This window comes from Cololabis saira, chromosome 18 (genome assembly GCF_033807715.1).
Source record: "Cololabis saira isolate AMF1-May2022 chromosome 18, fColSai1.1, whole genome shotgun sequence".
Taxonomy (NCBI): domain Eukaryota; kingdom Metazoa; phylum Chordata; class Actinopteri; order Beloniformes; family Belonidae; genus Cololabis; species Cololabis saira.
Genome location: NC_084604.1, coordinates 8,772,061 through 8,792,870, shown reverse-complemented (window position 1 = coordinate 8,792,870; position 20,810 = coordinate 8,772,061). Strand labels below are relative to the sequence as shown.

Sequence of the window (20,810 nt, the reverse complement as noted above, 5' to 3'; positions counted from 1 at the left end):
CTGTTGTTTCATGCAATTTTGGTCACATTCTGATTGTTTGACAGAGCTCAGTGCTCGAACTGCACACCTTCAACATTATTCACCAGTAATAACAGCTCTTACTGTGTTCTGGTAGATAATCCCTATTTTGAGACTGATTTTCTGCTGTTAAAAGTTATAATTTCCCTGGACTAAGGCCCCAGGGTGGTGCCCCATACGAGAATTATTATCATTTTGATAATTCAATTTGATAAATAGTCGACTTTACGAATTATTAATAATTATTAATAAATTATTAATAGCCTTCGATAACTGGACAGCCAAGCTAACCCGCTGTGGCACAACAATAGATACATAGATTCTTTCAAGTGTTAATGTTGTTAGTCTCTAAACAATAGTGTTGACATGTCTGGAATAAATCAATAAATGAAATGAAAAGAATGAAGAATGGAGCATAATTCCTCCACCTGTACACAATGTGACAAGTTTAAGGACTTGGACTTACCGTTTCCCCTCTTTTTGGGTGACTTGGAAACTCTGCCTCTGTTGGACGACGATGCACTGCTTTCACTCATGGAGTCGTGGGTTGATGAGGTGCTGCCCGTCGTCTCACTGTCTCGGATCATGCTTTCGTAGCCGCTGCTGCCCCCGCTGTGGTAAAAGAGGGCGGTGCGGCCCATGGCAGGGGGCAGCTCCCCACTGAGGACACTGCTGTTGTCACTGCCGTGCCCGCTGCTATAGCGCTGCGGCCGCCGAGGTGGTGTGATTTTGCTGTAAGGTGACGGCAGCAGCGGCCCGCTGTCAATCTCCTCACTTCTTGTTACTCCAGACCCCTGCCCAAGCTGCTTTCTAGAACTACCAGCAGCAAGCTGGCTGACCCGATTGTTGGCTGCCCTGTTGATGGCCTGCTTTGTGCCCATGACGGTGCCTTTTCCCACCTTGGTTCCGGTTCCAGCGCGTGAAGGGGACTTGCCTGATGGAGGCAGGCCAGTGTTGCGTCCAGCTGGAATATCAGGAGGTTTTGAGGAAGCAGCCAGACTCCTTGAGCTGGTTGTGGATAATGTTCTGACCTTCAGTCCGCCAGAACCAGGAGGTCGAGAGCTAGTGCTGCCTTGAGCCTGTCCCAATTTGCTGGCGGTCGTAAATATGGTAGAAGAGGTCGGGGAAGAGGAGGCAGCGCTAGAGGATAGTAAGCCACGCCGTGATCCTGATCTGTTGCACCTGCCGTTTCCCCCTCCAGAAGAACTGTCATCCTTCAACACTTCTGTTTTGAATTCTGTGGAGCTTGGACTATTGCATCTCTCAAAAGACATCAGGCTCCCATATTTCCTAGGACAATCTGCTTTGGCCCCTCTGGTCTTCAAACTGGAAGATATTCTGGCAAAGCTATAGTCAGTCTTGAAAGGCGATGTCCTGTGGCTGAATGAATCTGCTCTGAACCTGATTGAGAATTCCTCCTCTGAGGTTTTTGGGAACACAAACTTTCCAGAGTCATTGCTTGTTTTTAAGGCACTTGGAGACTTCGTCTTGTGCTCTTGGCTGGACTGTCTGACAAGTGGAGCAGGAGGGGAAATGTTTCCATATCCAGACTTGGAGATCATGCTTCTCTTTGCCCCATTGGACTTTTTTCCAAGCGAGGAAAACCTCACTGTTCCAATAACTGATGTATCTTCATGAGTACCTCTGGATTCAGCACAATGTGGGGTAGAGACGGTTCCCAGAGTCGTTGCACCACGAGTGAGACGTGGAACCTTGATGAGGGTATCTCCTCTCCTGCTGCCAGACTTTTCACAACCATCCACAACCCTCTGAACTAAAGAAACATGCACCTTTGGAGACCTAGCTACACTGCTGCCGTTTCCTCCAGACTTTTTAGAGGATACAGTTGTCATACTACTTTTTGTTTGCTTACCTGCAGAGAGAAGCTCAGTCTCTCTTGGATCAATAACACCGCTTCCCTGAACCGAAAAGTCCCGGTGTCTGCCTTCCTGTCTGCTGTAGCCCACAGATGCAGATGAACTAAGTTTGGTTTTCCTGGGAAGACTGGAGTAGGAGGACACTGGAGTGTTGAGTGCTCTCACTTTAGGGGAGGCTTCGTGGGAGGCCGAGTCAGGGGATGGGTCACGCTTTGTGAAGGGAGATTTGTTGGGGGTGGCGGGATCACTGTCGAGCTCAGAGAAGCAGACCCCACTGTCGTTCAGTGAGCTCTTCAGGCCATGTTGCTGGAAGATACTCGGGGAGGTCAGCATGGAGGCCCTCTCTGCTGCCATGCTCTCGTACCTCAACAATGTTGTTTTCATTAAATGGCTGCCCTCAGGTTTGGCTGAGCAAACAGATGACTGGACCTTCCAGTCATCTGGACCTGGACCAGATGTATGGATGCCAGGTTCTTGAGCTTCACGCTGAGTCATGTATGCATCGTACTCATCATTGATGCTGCTGATGATGCTGACTGGGCGGGAGGCCTGCAAAGAGAAGTCCGCACCAAAGTTGAGGAAATTGGTAGGTCGGCCGTTGTCTGGAACAAGGCCACAGGGAAGCTCCTCGATGACGGTGAACACAAGCTCGTCTTCACCATTTAGCTCCACGGGCTGCTGTAGTGTGACTGTGGTCCTTAGAAAGTCCAGCTCTAGGCGTGATTCCAAGGGGTGTCCGCGGGTCTGAGACCGTGACTCAAGAGGTTGGCCTTGGCAGCTCATGCCCACTGGGGGAGCCCTGGATGGTGCTGCTACAGGATCAGATGCTATACTGGATGTCCTAGATAACGGTAGGGAGGCTGGGGGCTTAAGTGCACCTCCTCTGAGGAAGACCTTCTCTCTCACCACAGGCTCAGAGTCCTGGGAGTATGTCCCACATGGCCCAACCAAACATGACTGAGCTGGGGGAGCTAAGAGCTTACTGCCATCTGAGCTTATCCTTTTGTAAGAGTTTGTGAGGTCGACTTCTCTATGATCACATTTAGTTATCTGTTTCGGTGTGCTTTCTGAGAGGCACTGGGAGGAGTTCTGATCAGATTTGGGTGTAGGTGCCTCCTCTGTGGGTTTACTCAGAGGTTTTCCTGCTTCGGACACTCTGAATGTGGCTGGACTCTCACTGCCATCGATGCAGTCCAATCTCTCCTGTAGCTCTGCAAACGTGTTGCACTTTAAATGATCGCCGTCAGCCTTGGGTGCATCTTTGATCCGCTTTTTGTTTAGGGAGGGAATGATAGGGACGAAAGAAGGCGGGCCCTCGTTGTCGCTCAGCTCTCGGTCTGAGATAGCGGCCCCTCCAGGCCCGACGTAGATGACTGTGTCACAGGACTGCTCGCTGCTGGATGAGTAGTCAGGATCACTGGAGAGCACCAGGGGCCTGTCCGGGTCCAGGGCCATGGTGTGAGGGTAGAAGGGTTTGAGGTGAGGCAGGCGGTGGGATGGGCCTTCCTCACAGGAACTCTCGCCTCCCGAGGAGCTGGAAGCGTTCTGGAGATGATGTAGAGAAACACAACAAACACCTGAATGATACTGCCTGAAGACATAACCATTTAGAGCATTTAGTATCAGCACAGACTGAAGTTAAAAGAACTCCATCAGGGACAGGCACTTTGCATTTGCTCTGTTCTCTCCAGATCATCCCATTAGAGCTCTAGTCTCTCAGGTTTATGGGTGGTTGCTATTGCAGTAGAATGGGAGGCAGATCCTTCAGTGATCAGGCTCTTCATTCTAGTTCTTTTAGAACCAGTTTGAGTTCAGAACAGACATTTCATTTAAGATGAGGATTTAAACATTAATTTTTGATCAAGGTGAGAGTTAGTTCTGGCTTAGATGTCCTGAAATATCCCTTTAATTCAATTCAATTTGTATAGAGTCTAATACAACAAAAGTTGTCTCTAGGCGATTTCCAGAGACCCAGAACTTTAATCGTGCTGTCCAGGAGACTTCCCATGATGCATTGGGATCTTTCCTCTGCTTTCTTCCTTTTTGTATATGTACATGTTATTATTGCAGTTAATTGTGTGTTTCATAACAGGTATTCTTCGACTTTGCTGGTCTCATTTTTGCGTCATTTATGGCATTTATTGCGTTCATATTAATAATTTTTTAATAAAGAACATAGTGGAGGAGAAGATGCCGTCAATTTCTGCATATTGTTACGATCCTTTCAACAGGAGGGTGTCTATTAGGATGCATCCACAATTGTGCAAGAGAGGTGCTTGAATGATATAGTGACAGTTCAATTCAATTCAATATTATTTATATAGCGTCTATTACAACAGAAGTTGTCTCTAGGATCTTTCCAGAGACCCAGAACATGAACCCCGAGCAATTACGGTGTGGGTGTTTGTGTGCGTGTGAAGGTTGGAACAGTGTAACTAGATGGGCTCAGCTGCATGTACAGCATCAGTACAGTAAGTAGAAATGCTGTAGTTCATCCAGCTGGAAGTTTCTGGGTCTTCCTCACCAAGAGAGACTTGGAGTAGAGTGACTGCTCCTCCATATCCAGAGGAGACACTTTAGGTGGTTCGGGCATCTGGACACCTCCTCAGGAGGTGTTTTGGGCATTTCCAACCACAAGGAGGCCCCAGGACACAGTGGAGCTGTTATATATCTTGGCTTGCCTGGGAACACTTCTGTCTTCCCCATGATTCATACTATAATGTTGGTACTAAACTACCCCTGAGGGATCAGTAGTTTCTGTCTGCAATCACTGATTAATTCTCATTGATCGTCATTTACTTTAGGTGCGTCATTGATCATTGATCGGGAGCTGCGTGCTGGCCTGCTGTCCCCACCCCGGGTCATCCCGTTGCTGCTTCCACCTGCCTGCTGTGCTGCTGCTGACGTCCCTGACCCCCAGTCTGGCCCTCGGCAGGAGGGTCCCCCCTTATAATCCAGGTCCTGGTCCAGGTTTCTTCCCTCCTAAAGAGTTTTTCTTGCCACTGTTTGGCTTAAGATTTTTCTCCCACTATGGGAGTTTTTACCTGCCATTGTCTATATAATAATTGCTCGGGGGTCATGTTCTGGGTCTCTGGAAAGCGTCTAGAGACAACTTTTGTTGTATTAGACGCTATATAAATAAAATTTAATTGAATTGAATTGATTCACTTTGGTTTCTGAGAAAAGGCTGTCTGTATTTTAAAAGCACTTTAGAGTGGTTTTCGGTCTAGAAAGGTGTATTATAAACACGTTATCATTGTTGTTTCTGTCATTGATCAATAATTAACTTTGGTTTGTGTGCTGTCCCTGTCCGTGTCTTTCGGACCCTCAGTGAGCTGCAGATATAGAAATGTGGCTACGTTGGTCTTCTTCTTCCTGGTGCGGTGGACACGGGAGGCCAGCTGGACGGTGGTCAGTGTCTCCATGAAGTTAGCCACTGAGTCGGAGATGTGGGCGATCATGGTGGTCCTACAGTTGATGTTTCCCAACGATTCACTGAGCAGCATGGTGAGCTTGCTGTCCCTGAATAAAACATGAAAAAGCCCTCGTTAGCCCAGAAAAAGTCAGCTGCTAGAACCCCCAGAAGACCCGAGTCCGTTTGTTACACCACGCCGCCGTTGGGCTAGAGAGAATACCGGCGCTCTCATCTCACATTAATGAGGACTTTGAACCTCTGCCACATGTGATCTGCTGACAGGGAAATGTGGCTTTGAAGAGACCTGGAGCGGAGTTGCATGAAGAACACGCTGTTGAAAGATGAGGTTCTTGTTAGCACCAACCACTGAACCTGAACCTATCAGAAATCTCAGAGCTTGTTTTACCTAAAGTGCTGAGAATGAAAGAGAATCAGAGCTTCAAACAGTTTTAATGACACCAGAATCTCCTTCATGATTCATGTGAGCGCACACACGCACATGCACACGTGCGCACACACACACATGCACATGTGCGCACACACACAGATGTACACATATCTGTTTTCTCTTTTCAGAGTGATCGGTAGGATTCTGGGAAAACGAGGCCGTAGCAGCGTGATTCCAGTGCAGCAGGGAGAGCTGCGACAGGGCCTGATTCTTGTTTTCTGACACTGGTTTAGAGACGACCTGAAGAACTCATCTCAGAGAGGTTCAATGGAGGCAAAATTCTGGACTCACACCTGTTTTCTGTCGCTGCATTATAGTGACATTTTCTGATTGTAAATACAATCAGTTCATCCAGACAACAAACACCTCAGTTTCCATCAAAACACACACTTATGGCGCTTTTCCACTAGTACCTACTCAGCTCGGCTCGCCTCGGTTTTGCACTTTTCCACTAGGGGTCTAACGTGCCGAGTCAAAACTTTTTCTGTATCTACTCTACCAAGGTTCTAAGCGGCTGAGTCGGCTGCATCTGACATCATCACACTACAGGCCACCGATTGGTCGGGGGGTTGGAGTCAGACGTCTGAGTCAGGAGGAGGAAATCAGAGAAAGAGACTCTGACGGCTTCTTGTTCATTTTATTGGAAAGGCAAAAGTCTGTTTGATGATCCAACTCTGAGGTGCAGATGTTCATAAACCTGGTGCTGAGGAGAGAATTAAAAAGGGATCTAGACGGGCGATAAGGAACGACAAGATCTACCAGGAGCTCTGTCTCTTCATAGCTGCTCGGCTACCAACGGACTTTTCAGCAGCCGAGACAAACTAAAAAAAGCGTTGCCGCTTAAAGCTTCTCTCACTTTCATTTTTTAAATTGGTATCAAACACAAGCCACAGACCCAGCAGCACATACAGGACTGTCTCAGAAAATTAGAATATTGTGATAAAGTCCTTTATTTTCTGTAATGCAAAAATGTCATAAATTCTGGATTCATTACAAATCAACTGAAATATTTCAAGCCTTTTATTATTTTAATATGGCTGATCATGGCTTACAGTTTAAGAAAACTCAAATATCCTATCTCAAAAAATTAGAATATTCTGGGAATCTTAATCTTAAACTGTAAACCATAATCAGCAATATTAAAATAATAAAAGGCTTGCAATATTTCAGTTGATTTGTAATGAATCCAGAATGTATGACATTTTTTTTTTTTTTTTTTTTTTAAATTGCATTACAGAAAATAAAAAACTTTATCACAATATTCTAATTTTCTGTGACAGTCCTGTATATCATCTCCTCCAGGTTCTACATTTTTAGTGTTGTTGTCTTCTCCGTTTAGATCACACAATCAAATACATCACAGCAGCTTCTACAACCTCCTACTTCTCCAGGTGCTGAATTGTTATGGAAAAGAAACTTGGCCGAGTTGAGTAGATACTAGTGGAAAAGCGCCATTATTCTTCACTCCAGGTCCTCCTGAGTATGACCGGCGACTGCTCGTCATCCTGGTTCATACGTGTCATCCCCCATCCACTCCCAAGGACCCGGGCCCATCCCTCCAGGGTTCAGCAGGACCCCCGTATGGTGTGTACCTGTAGGGGACATGCTTAGCCCCATTGGCGAGCGCCAGGATGACGTTCCCCAGTGCCGACAGGGACAGGCACTGAGCTCCGCCTCCCTCTCTGGTCCTGCTGATGTCGGTCTCGCAGCTGCCGAGATCCAGTATGTGCAGACGGCTCCGGCCGGACGCTGAGACAAAGAAAAACAGGATTTCATACAGATAACGTTCCAGTTGAAGATGCCTGTTGTAACCGGCTTGCAGCTGGGGATCATTTACCAGACTGAAACAAGCTAACCCTCCTTCATAAAGAATTACTGGAAAGAGATACACAAAGCCCTACAAGACATCTTCAAATGCCAAATACCCCTCAAGAGCAAGACCATGTTTTTTGGACACATACCTCAGGACTGGCCAAAAAGAGATAAACATTTAATGAATATCCCGCTAGTGGCCTGTAAAAAGACTATTTTTAGACTATTATTATTTTTATGGAGAGCCCAACATTAAAGCTTTGGATAGAAATTACAATGGACATTTATAAAATGGAGAAGATAACAGCATTTATTAATCATAGATTGGAGAAATTCACCTCATACTGGGAAAACTGGGTCAACTACGTCACGCTCCATAGGCCTGATTTTATTTTCTCAAGTCAATGATTGTGTTATGTGGAAAAGATCACTCCCCACTTGTACATAGTAGTTTTTGGTGGGTTGTGTTCCTTTTCATTGTTTGGACATAAAACAAAATAATTATCCCGACATTTAGGACAGACAACAGATGTAAGATGTATGCATACATGATGTATCGGATGTAAATGTCTAATGCTGAATGTCAATAAAAAGAAATAAAAAAAAAAAGAAACAGGCAAACAATGACATCATAGAAGAAAAAACTCTCAATCTCAGTTTATTTCACATTTGTCCTTTACACAATAGCAGAGAGCACAGAACTCAAAACAACTGATTCTGTTGAACGTAGTTACAAAAAAGCTGTGTGATCAGTGGGAGGATTGTTGATGAGGCATCTGGGGACGAGGGAGCCCCCAAAACTGCACTCGGACCCCACAACTGAAGGTCAGACCCAGACACTTAAGGTCACACCTAATAACTGCAGATCAGACACAATCGCTGAAGAACAGAAACCACAATGAGATATCAGAAAATGATGAAATATTACAACACCAGAAGGGCCAGGACAGCCACAGCCCACTTTCCACCTCCGGCACCAAACACACAAGCAAAAAACAAGGAAGCACAACCTGCACCAAAGGGCAATGCCAAGACAGCCGCACTACTTAGCTGGTCTACAAGTGTAATCATGTCGTGTCCCCCTGCAGCGCAGCTCTATAGCAGCGTGGCTCTACAGCAGCGTAGCTCTACAGCAGCGTAGCTCTATAGCAGCGTAGCTCTATAGCAGCGTAGCTCTATAGCAGCGTAGCTCTATAGCAGCGCAGCTCTATAGCAGCGTGGCTCTACAGCAGCGTAGCTCTAGAGCTAGAGCGTAGCTCTATAGCAGCATATCTAGGATGAAGCTGTGTTTAAGCTGCTCTAGTCTTGAGTGTTTTCCAGTCGTGAACAATTCTGTTAAATTCTGAACTCCAGATAGACTGGGAATTATTTTATAACCCTTACCAGAACGATAGGATTACTGACATATATTTTTCCTCCTGGCATCGTGTTAACACAAACCTATATGTTCCAGACCAACAAACTGCTAAAATATCTGCTTTTCTAGAGGTCTGCACACCTGCGGATGAACAATTTATCAATGATGGTGATCAGTTCATCAATGATGGTGATCAGTTCATCAATGATGGTGATCAGTTCATCAATGATGGTGATCAGTTCATCAATGATGGTGATCAGTTCATCAATGATGGTGATCAGTTCATCAATCATGGTGATCAGTTCATCAATGATGGTGATCAGTTCATCAATGATGGTGATCAGTTCATCAATGATGGGGATCAGTTCATCAATGATGGTGATCAGTTCATCAATCATGGTGATCAGTTCATCAATGATGGTGATCAGTTCATCAATGATGGTGATCAGTTCATCAATGATGACGATAAGGTCATCAATGATAGTGATCAGTTCACCAGCGCGTATGATCAGTTCATAATGATGATCAAACCTGAGTGTCGTCGAGTTTTAATGTTGTTTTTAGCTGCTAATCTCAATGTTGTTGCTTTTTTCTTTCAGTGATGATGATAAGTCCATCATTATTGATGATCAGTTCATCAATAATGATGATCAGTCCATCAATGATGATGACCAGTTCATCAATAATTATGATCAGTTCATCAATGGTGATGATCAGTCCATAAATGGTGAGGATCAGTTCATCAATGATGATGATCAGTTCATTAAAACCGATGATCAGTTCTGTGTGTTGATTTAAATGAGCGGAGGAGTTTCAGGCTGTTTAAGTGGCTGCAGTAATTCAGAGTAATGATGCTGCTAAAGATCCACCTGCATCAGCAACATGCACAAACTGCTGACGTGACTGAGCGACTGGACTCCAGCCACCGCCTCGTTATCCCTGCAGGTTTGCTCCAGCTGTGGACACAGGGCTGCCTGAACACCGGTTACTGTGGAAATGTCTGCTGTGGCAGGTTTACCTGTGAGCTTCTAAAAGATCCTGTCCAGACGCCACCTGAAACCAATTAGCAGAGCTGGAAGAGAAGGAAAGTATTTACTTTTCCTCCAGGGCTGGTTCGGTGCTGGTGCCAGACTCAGAAACAAACCTCTGCAAAGAGATACCGACTCTGGGCCAAGAAAACTCGTGTTACACTGGCCCCCAAACCTACAAAACTACACAACCGCCGCGTTTAAACAACCTCTGTGAGTTCAGTTTAGTTTAGTTCAGTGTTTCTCAATCCTGGTCCTCGTGGGCCCCTGTCCTGCATGTTTTAGATGCTACCCTGCTTCAGCACACCGTGATAAAAGTACCTGTGTCATCAACAGAGCTGTGCAGACCTTGGTGACAAGCTAATGAGGACCTTTAATTAGAATCAGGTGTGTTGGTGCAGGGAAACTATCTAAAACATGAAGGACAGTGGTACTCGAGGACCAGGAGTGAGAAACACTGGTTTAGTTACAACCAGTGTTGTGCTAGTTACTGAAAAATAGTAACTAGTTACCGTTACTAGTTACTTCATTAAAAAGTAACTCAGTTACTTAGACCAAAAAGTAACGCGTTACTATGAAAAGTAACTTTTTAGTTACTTTAAATAAAAACATTATTTTAAATGCTCCCATTTCATGCCCCTCTAGCCTTCATTTCAGCAGGTACTGTATGGATTTACATTGTGCACCATGTTCTGCATTCTAAACAGTCTCCCCGCTTCTTCACTTCCTGTGTCAATAACGTTGGTTGCTTAGCAACAGTGCTGAGAACGACCAATGAGCTTCAGCAGCAGCTCAAGAACGGGAGCCTTTGATGAATCGTTCATTACAGTCTCAGATATAATCCATGGTGGCATGTCGGTTTATAAGAATCTTTTTGCCCAGAAGAAAAAGGAGCGACAACAACGACCCATAACTATTTTCTTCTCTGGAAAAAACACACCTGCACCGTGGCTTTAGGAGAAAAAGACGCTACAGGGTCGGGATGCAGCAGCATCAGAAGAGCAGTGGAATACGTGCGAGGCGGTGCTGATCTCCACAATTGGTGACAAGCTAATGAGGACCTTTAATTAGAATCAGGTGTGTTGGTGCAGGGAAACATCTAAAACATGCAGGACAGGGGCCCACGGGGACCAGGATTGAGAAGCACTGGTTTAGTTCCAAGTTTGGTTTAGTTTGAAGCCTTCTATAATAATTGTAAAAATAATTTCACTTATCACGGGTTCTTTTTGGAACGTAACCCCCTGCGAAAAACCAGGGATTACTGTAATGACAATATCTCCATGGTCCAAACGATTTTATTTCTACATCAATCTAATCCAAAATAATTAAAAACAGTGCTTGTTAATCACAAAACACAGTTTAAACCAGGGGTTCTTAACCTTTCTGACATTGGGGCCCAATTTTTTCAGTACAGAGTGGCCCGGGGCCCATTAAATATTAAAATTGTATAGCAGGGGTATTCAACTAAAACTTTAAGAGGTCCATTTAGAGAAAATTTACTCAAGCGAAGGTCCAGAACATCATAATAAATAAATATATATAAATATATATATATATATATATATATATATATATATATATATATATATATATATATATATATATATATATATATATATATATATATATATATGTGTGTGTGTGTGTGTGTGTGTATATATTCAAGTAGCCTCATAGTTGTATCAACATCTGCATCTGACTGTTATATTAAAAAAAGTACATATTTGCCAATTAACATGTTTAACTTGAATTAAACATATTTTTTCTCTTAAAAATAAAGTAGATTTTATTTTATTTTTCAAATGCTATCTTATTTTATTTCTCTACCAGCAGTTTGAATTTCCCCTTTTCTTTGTTAATTGTCTCAACACATTTTTATACTAAATTAATATAAACACATCTTAACAATTTAACAGTTTTGCAGTTTTTCTTTCTTCCCCTCTTATAATCTTATGCCCCCACTTTCTGTTGTTCAGTGAGAGAACTGAGCTCTAATTTCTTCTGTCAGGACTTTAAATCTGGGCTGGATGGTGTCAGGTTCTCATATGCATGTGGAGGTGCTCATTGATGAGCCTGGAACGTTATTTAGTTTTAATTATGTTCACTGTGGAGAAAGCTGCCTCACAGCTGTATCTGGACCCAAACATGGGCGGGGTGTTTTAAGATGGTCAGTTTATTTTTCTGTGACTTCAGTTCAGACTTGAGTGGATATGTTTGATGAAAAACTTTGTGTTTTGTTTCAGTGGCGTTTCACTTTCGCACTTTGAACGCCACGGTCTCTGAACGTATGAGACACTGGTTTTGTCCCAGTGGGAAGACTGAACAGGATGAATTTGTCCATTCCGGGTTGCATATTTAAAAATACAGCGAGGATAAAACTTAGTTTGATTTTACTTTAAGTTATTTACATTAATAAGTTGTCAGGACTCAGTGTGTCGGGTTTCATCCGAGCCTGATCAGCTGGACGGGCACAGCCCGCACCGCAGCTCTCTGGTCGCGCTGCAGCAGTTACTTTCCGATGCTTTTTCGAAAGCCCGAACAGTCCAGTCCAGCAGACACGACAGCCCACGCATCTACATCTACCATCCTTCAGCAGTAACGACGGAGCCGCCGCCCGAGCGGCAGCCTCAGCCGACCTCCCCGGCCCCGGGAACGCGTCGGGATAAATGAGCACGCCGTGCTCGCTCGCTCTGGGCGCAGACCCAATTAATCGATCCCTAATCCTGGCGGATCTAAACCTACTCTGTGCAAAATGAAGGATTTTCTCTGTAAATACACACCATTTCTCTTACTATTACACGTACAGCTAGCTGAGTGTCTTCTCCTCATTTGGTTGGGAGTTGCTATGCAGTCCCGCGGCCCTCGCGGCCCACACGTACAAAACCGAATTTTTTTGGCGGCCCACTAGATGGCGCTCGCGGCCCAAGTGTGGGCCGCGGCCCTATGGTTAAGAATCACTGGTTTAAACAATATGACCAAATCCGCTACGACCTGGTGTGTCAGTGTTCACCGCAGACAGACTGCAGCTTCACCGGGACCAACGGCTCGCGGATGGTTGCTGTTGATCTGGGACCAAACTTGATAAAGAGCATCAAACTCACTCTTATCTACGCGGAAATACCGCTAAAATATAAAGAAGGCTTCCCAAAGTGTGATCCATGGTGAAATAGGAAACTGGAGATGTGCAGCTATATATAGATATGTGTAGACTATATGCACTTTGTTCCCTCCAGTTCTGCAGCACAGCTTGAAAGCCTCGCCCACTGCAGGTGTCGACAGGCATCGACAGACTTTGGCAATCAGCGCGAGGCAGTCGTCCTGAGCCTCCACAGGCGATTTTTGACGCTTTCAGTGTGAATCCAGCATTTTGGTTCTGGTTCTTCGGTGCTCTCCGGCCAGTGGAAAATCAAACCAATCCGTTAAAGAACCTGTTTGGAACTGGCTCTAGCACCGACCTAGCACCAGGACCAGCAGCAGTTTTGAATTGGTCGGAAACCCCTCAGAGACTAAAAACAATGGACAAAGCATCGGTCACGTGACCCAGTGGTTTCTGAGGAGCGGTTTTGAAGTTTTTTCTCTCCGTGCGGTCGCAGCCATGTTGATGAGGAAGGTGATAGGAACACGTCCACCACATGTCAATCAAAGTTAGCTGTGGTTCCCAGCTCCTGAAGATGAGGAAGTGACAACGACTAGCTACTGGCTGAGCTGACTGTAAATCTGTCATATTAGAAATAAAAGTAATGCTTTACATAAATTACCAAGACGTGGTACAAAAACATTCACCCCTCAGAGTCGTCATGGACGTGAAATCAAAAGATTGCGACCAAAGCGGTTTCATAAACCAGACTGCAAATATGTCTCTGTTTGCAGTGTGATTGTAGTTTTTCTTGTACAAATGTGAGGGTGGACATGTCCTTCATGTCCTGACAGTCTAACACATTTTAACGGGACCTGAGACGGATTCTGTCAGACTAAAATCGTTGACAGTAAAGTCCATAAAGACAAAGACAGAAGACTGATGAGGGGGTGGTGGTGTGTGTAGTTGATGATGCTTATATTGCTAAAGCTGACGTTACATGAAGTTGTACCATGAGGTTTAACCTGCCAAAACCAACTTTATAATTCATGTTTTGGCTAAATTCTGAACTAAAAGACACCACGGTTGCATGCAGAGTTAATGTTCCTGGTTAGAGGAGTTTACATGACTTTACATCACTAAACTATGACTCCAGAAAAGTTACATTTTAGTCAGAAGAGCACGACTAAAACTAGAGGATTTGATGTGAACTTGTAGAATAAAACGTGAGAACTTGTTCCACAATAATCTGAACTGGTACATTAAAATCACATGGACTGAATTTGAAGTTATAGAAAAAAAAGGATTACTTGTAAGTCCAGTTTTTACACAAACGTGCTCTGAATGTGCATAGAAATGTATAGTAGATAGTAGAAAGTTAACAAATGCAAAAAAATAAATGATTCCATTGAATGTTAAATGTGTAAACAGAAATCCGCATATCTGTAATTACGTTTCTGTGAGCACTCAGAGCATGTGAAATCTGGACTTACAAGTAAACATTTTTTTCCATGTGGTCTTACTTGATCCATCTTCTTCTGTAGCTTCAAATTCAGTCCACTTGGGTGGTTTTTCTTCACAGCAGAAGAAATTCAGATTTTGGTTGGATTTTCACATCTACAAGGTGGTGCATTTTGGCACATATCTACCTCCAATTAGTTGATTTTAGCTGTCTTATAAATTGCATAACATTTTTCAAGTCAACTCCATCAAATGATGTCTTGTCAAACAGAGTTTCTTAGTTCATTGTTCTGTATTATGTCTCCCGGGACCGTAAAGACGTTCTTAGCCTGCTCCAGGCTCAGATGCTGACCTGCTGCCTTGTTGCTCTTGTCGTGCCTCTCCTGGTACAGGTGCAGAGTAAACAGGAAGTGGGAGTTCCTCCAAACCTCCTGGCTGCTCGGCATCCGGTTGCTCCTCCTCTCTGCCAGAGCGGTGTCCAGGAAAAACGCTGCCCGCTCGGCGCTGGTGGCCCGAAGCTCTGTTTGGTTCTGCAGCTGATCAAAGGTCATGAGAATGAAGGTCAGCCCAAAAAAGAGAAGAACTAGACTAAAACTATTGTGAATTATATGAGTTTATAGCAACAACAACAATTCATTCATCTCATAAATCAATGGAACATAAAAAAAACATCAGATGTTGAAACTGAGACATTTTTTTATCATTTCTTTTTTTTTTGTCTGCATATATATTAATGGTTAATACCATGTTGGTAAGAAGGCATATATACATGTATATATATATACACATATATATATATATATACACATATACATATACACATATATATATACATATACACATATATATATATATATACATATACACATATATATATATATATATATATATATATATATATATATATATATATATATATATGTGTATATGTATATATATATATATATATATACATATACACATATATATATATATATATATATATATATATATATATGTGTATATGTATATATATATATATATATATATATATATATATATATATATGCGTTTTTGATATAAAATATATATGATATTTTAAGACATTTTATAAGATTTTTGCTGCTCATCACTTCAGGGGCCTCATGTACAAAGAGTGAGGGACACAAAAAACATGCTCACGGTCGGATGTTCAAAAAGTAACTGGAAAGTGGAAAGTTGCGGTCCTTCACGCACACATCAAGTCTGGCGTACACACTTTTCTGAGGTTTTGTCCGTTGATGACTGTGGCAGGGTGGAGGAGCAGCCACTCAGGTTGATTGAGGACAGGTGTGTCCCATCAACCTCTCCACCCTGCCTTCCTTCATAAGGCGTGGCTGCACAGCAGCAAGGGGGGCTGTTGGAGAAGGTGCTTGTGCACGCGTGAGAGTTTTTGCATCTGGTGAAGAAAAGTGGTGGTGCACTGAAACTCCGTGTCCTTTCTTTCCTGTCGGTCGGGCCCCGTAGCACTCGCGTTGCTACAATGACACTCACTAGTGATGCAATGAAGTCCAGAATATGAGGAAATATGACGTCAACAATAAGTTCACGACCACACGTGAAGGACACGACAGTCCCCACATCACCAGATACGTTACACAAGAGTGGAGCTGCAAGAATCTCACAATCAACCACATGAACATAAAGGTAGGAGCTCAAAGATGAAACCTGTCAATCACAACGATGGAACCTGTCAATCACAACGATGGAACCTGTCAATCACAACGATGGAATCTGTCAATCACAACGATGGAACCTGTCAATCACAACGATGGAATCTGTCAATCACAACGGCAGCCTTGGCTCTGTTAGAGGAACCTGCTGATGCAGGATCAGTAGCGAGTCTTCAGGGACCACGTAGACCTGCTGGTCCAGGATGAAGACTGGATATTCAGGAGCGAGTGATTAAGAGCTTGATCACGCCCGTTTTGGCTTTAGAAGCATCTGTTTGGCTGACTGAATTGATTTAGGTTAACTGGAGGGACATCTTCAAACTGACAAGGGTGTGTGGCGGACCCAAATGCAGCACAGTAGCACGGAGCGTTCAGTAAAAGTCTTTATTAAAGTCAACCTCACAGCAGGCAGTAGAGCAGAGTTCAGTCCTCCGGATCGTGGTAACGCTCAGAGTGGCAGGAGAGTGAATACCAGAAACGCTGAGCGCTGAGTAGACCTGGCAGCCTAAACACTGCCGGTCAGTCAGAGGAATCGCCAGACAGCCCAGGGAGGCAAACAGACACCAGAGAGGCTCAGGCAGAACTCGTGATCAGGGACAGAAGGCTGAGGTGATTGCCAGGACGGAGACAGGCCAACAGGTCGGGGACAGAAGGCTATGGTAGGAGAGTGCCAGTTAGGAGACAGGGGAACATGTCAGGGACAGGCAGGGTCGGCAACAGGTGATCAGTCCGGGGAAAAACACTGGAAAGTCAAGCATGACGCAAGAATTATCTGGCAGTGACTGGCTGGGAGTGAAGTGCTTAAGTAAAAGCCCGGGGCTGATTGCAGATGTGGACCAGGAATGGAAGGCAGGAGAAACCATAGTGACATGAGGAGGCGAAGCTAGCAGGTGAGTGAGGCAGGTAGCGAGCTGGAGTGGATGTGACACAAACACATTAGGCTCATTGCATAGAATGATGGAAAAATCCAAAGAAATTAAGTCAGGATATCAGGAAATTAATAGTGGGCTTCCAACAGTGTGATTCATTCTTGGGTATCATTCGTAAGACTCACGCTCATCATAGCGTTCAGGAAGGAGACATCAGTGTCCCAGAGGAGATGAAACCAATAAACTAGAGACAGCATAACACAATGTCAACTTCAATGACCTCTCTCTAATATGCCCACCTTCACCAATGACCTACACCACTGTATTTATGTGTAAGCCTGATAAACTTTGCTTGAATGGGACCGAACTTCCAAAACCAAATACATCTATGTGTTAAAATAAAGTGTTTTAAACTTACTGCCAGAGTTGTCTGACTGAAATGGGCCAGTAAGTTGTTCCACAGTTCTGGAGCAGCTATTGCAAAAGCATGTTCTCCTTTGGTTTTTAGCTTGCATCTTGGGACAACAAGGACCAACTGATCAGCAGAGCCTTCCTTGGCGAGAAGATCTTTAACAATGACCTACACGTCCATTTTCACCAGCCAACCACCGTAAGAATGAAGCATGGGAATGGCAACATCATGATGTAAGGCTGCTTAGCTATAAGAAGGACTGTTGGACTTTACAAAACAGACAGCATCATGAGGAAAGAAGAATCTGTGGAGACCGACCGGCAAGTTAAAGACTGGATATGGAAGAATACTGGATAACCAGGTTTGAAGAGAACACGACACACAGAATGGACTCACATCTACCAGTTCTGCTGGGATGAATGGCCCAAAATGCCACTTGTTTGAAATGATGATGATGACGATGACGATGACGAGGATGATGAGGATGAGGATGATGAAGATGATGAAAGGCCACCTGATCTAAAACAGGCAACGTTCCCTCATGGTTACTGTCAGACAGAGAAACAGAGACGGTTATCTTCTGCTACAATACACAAAACCTTCCTGTCATCTCCAGCTCTAAAATATTTCTATTCAGAGAGAAATAACAACAGATAAAAGCCAGAATAAGACAGAAGGAGGGGAAATGAAAAAAAAAACTATGTCTGCAGGAAGGCAGAAGTGTGAGGACAGGGTTAGGGAGAAAATTAAAGCCAAGAGATAAAAGGCGGTGACCACGAGATGCCAGAGGAGATAAAACAGACAGAACACGAGTAAGGAAAGAAGGAATAATTGGACAGTTGAGGAAAGTGATGAAGCCCCCAGGATGAAAAGGTAGTCACAGGCAAAAGGAGAGGAAGGGATGAGGTGAAGAGAGAAGGTAAGGAGGGAAATCTTTGACTGGAACATAATTCAGACTCCACATTTGTACTTTAAATGCTTTGTTACACATTTCGGCAAAAACACGTTAAGAGTGAAAAAAGCTACGCGTACTTTTAAAGACAGTCATTTTGACATTTAATAGAAAAGAGATCTCCAGTAAGACAGAGTATGTAGCTGTCATGAAACCCTGACCCATAAAACTGTGGGTTTCCACTAGCTACATGTCGGAATGGGAATCAAGAACCGGTTCGCGAAAGGAACTGGCTACCACTAGTTTGATTCTGTGGAATCGTTAATCCATCTGCCTAACGATTCCGTTTATAGGTTCTGCCAACATCTAACGCATTTGTGTGATGACGTCATGTACGCACTTCGTATTTTGGCTCAGAATGCATCCAATATTGGGGTTGAGGCAGAACGCACCAAAGTTTGGTTATATTTCATGAAAAAGGACATCCGTTTACCCGACGCTGGATTCCTACAAAAGTGTTAATGCAACCAAAGTAATTTGTACTATATTTTTACTATGTATAACTGGATGACGATCAATAAGAGAACCGACAAGGAACCTAATCGATAAGCGATGTCGATAATGGAACCGGAATCGGTAAATCCTTAACAATTCCCATCCCTAGTTACATGTAAATGACACATTTGTTCAGATGTCTGGGATCTCACTTAAAGGGGACCTATTATGAAAAACACGTTTTTTCTTGTTTTAACATATATAAAGTGGTCTCCCCTCACCCTGCCAGCACAGGGGAGACAAAATACCATGAATTTCTGCAAGGCCTCTGACCCCCGCCGGCCAGAGTCCCCCAGTGTCACGTGACCTTTTTTTGAGCCGATTAGAATCTGCTCCTGTCGTTACGTAACGACAGGAGCAGATTTCCATAGGTTCAGCCTCCGCTGCTGAAACCACGCCCACAACCAGCTCTCTCCGCCGGCTGGAGCGCTCCATCCTTCAGCCAGTCGGACGCTGCGCCGCGGCGGAGCGGATCCGGGTTAAATCATCCAGGTTCCCGGGTGGTTTGGGAGCTGGGTCCTCGGGGATCTGTCCCAGGTTGGACCAGCTTCACCCTCCGAGATTTTCAGGCAAATCTGTCGGTTTGATCCCCGGTAACGGGAGATGCGCCGCGGATGCGCTCCGGAGCCGATCTGTGCGCCCGCCGTGGGGTTGCGGCGCCCGTCGCGCAGAATCCGCCGGGCAGCTCCGGCTGACATTCCGCTGGTCGGTCCCCGGGAGTCCCTGCTACCAGTCCAGGCCGGTTCCTGCGGTCCCGGCCGGTCGGAACCGGTCAGATTCCCCCGTTAAAGCCGCGGTGATGCGCGCGGCTCCAGCAGCGCTGCTCCCGGGCGCCCGGCGTGGCTCCGGGCCAGCGTTCAGCATCCGCCGGGTAGATCCGGCTTAAATAGTGCATAAATGTTATTTATATACAGCTCATATTTTATTTTTTTAACAATAAAGTTGCCATTTGTGAAAATTCAGTGTTGTGATCATTTACAGGCTCGGGCTGCTCTGGCGGAGCGAGGTTTATGCTCCTCCCCTGCTACACGTCATTCAGGGAGCCAATCAGCACAGAGCCTCATTATCATACCCCCCCCTTCCCTAAAAATGAGGCGCAGAAAAAGAGGTTAGAAGCGGTAAAACTAGTGACAGGGCCCACATGCTGGATTTATGATTTATGTAGAAAAAACAAGCTTTAGATTGTTTTTAAGACATTCAAGGTCTGTTTAAAATATACATTAAATGCCATAATAGGTCACCTTTAAAAAAAACAACTTTGTCACATTTCATCTTGTCACTTTAATCCACCTCACTTCACATAATGTTACTAACATGTTATGTTCTCTCATTATATGTAGCATCATAAAATGTTGTATTAGTTAAATCATTTTTATGCCACGCTATTTTTGCTACATTATGCTGTGCTATATTGTGCTACACTATGCTATGCTACTTTGTGCTATACTATAATGAGTACACTATGCTACGCTACATCATGCTATGTTGTTCTATTCTACGCTATGTTATGTTAGGCTATACTACACTATGCTATGCTACACTATGCTAAATACACTGTGCTACACTATGCTGTGCAATGCTATGCTGTGCTAAACCAGGTTATACTATACAATGCTGTGCTATGCTACACAGTGCTTTGCTATGCTGTGCTAAGTTACACTGTGCTAAACTACACTATGCTACGTTATGTTGTGTTATCACGGTCTGTGTGAATACTCGATTCTGATTGGCTGGCAAGTGTAGGTTAAAAGTGATAACCTACACCTAGAAAACAAGTTCGGTCAAATTGCCTGATAACTTTAATATCATTGCGCTGGATCAACTGCCACGGCAACGGAGATTCAGAGAAGAAGAGCCGGCTACCCCAGTACGGTAAAGAGCAGAAGTCCTGCAAATCTT

The 20,810-nt window shown here is 44.2% G+C and overlaps 1 protein-coding gene across 2 annotated transcripts in view; it reads right to left on the bottom strand.

Moving 5' to 3' along the window:
- LOC133418336 (kinesin-like protein KIF26A) overlaps window positions 1-20,810 on the bottom strand; it is a 97,838-nt gene that overhangs the window by 12,060 nt on the left and 64,968 nt on the right. For both annotated transcript variants that reach the window (XM_061706921.1, XM_061706922.1), the window contains 4 exons: window positions 14,845-15,028; window positions 7,351-7,507; window positions 5,255-5,417; window positions 485-3,440 (listed from right to left, as the gene is read on the bottom strand). In XM_061706921.1, coding sequence (XP_061562905.1) covers window positions 485-3,440; window positions 5,255-5,417; window positions 7,351-7,507; window positions 14,845-15,028 — 3,460 coding nt within the window. The remainder of the gene's footprint in view (window positions 1-484; window positions 3,441-5,254; window positions 5,418-7,350; window positions 7,508-14,844; window positions 15,029-20,810) is intronic.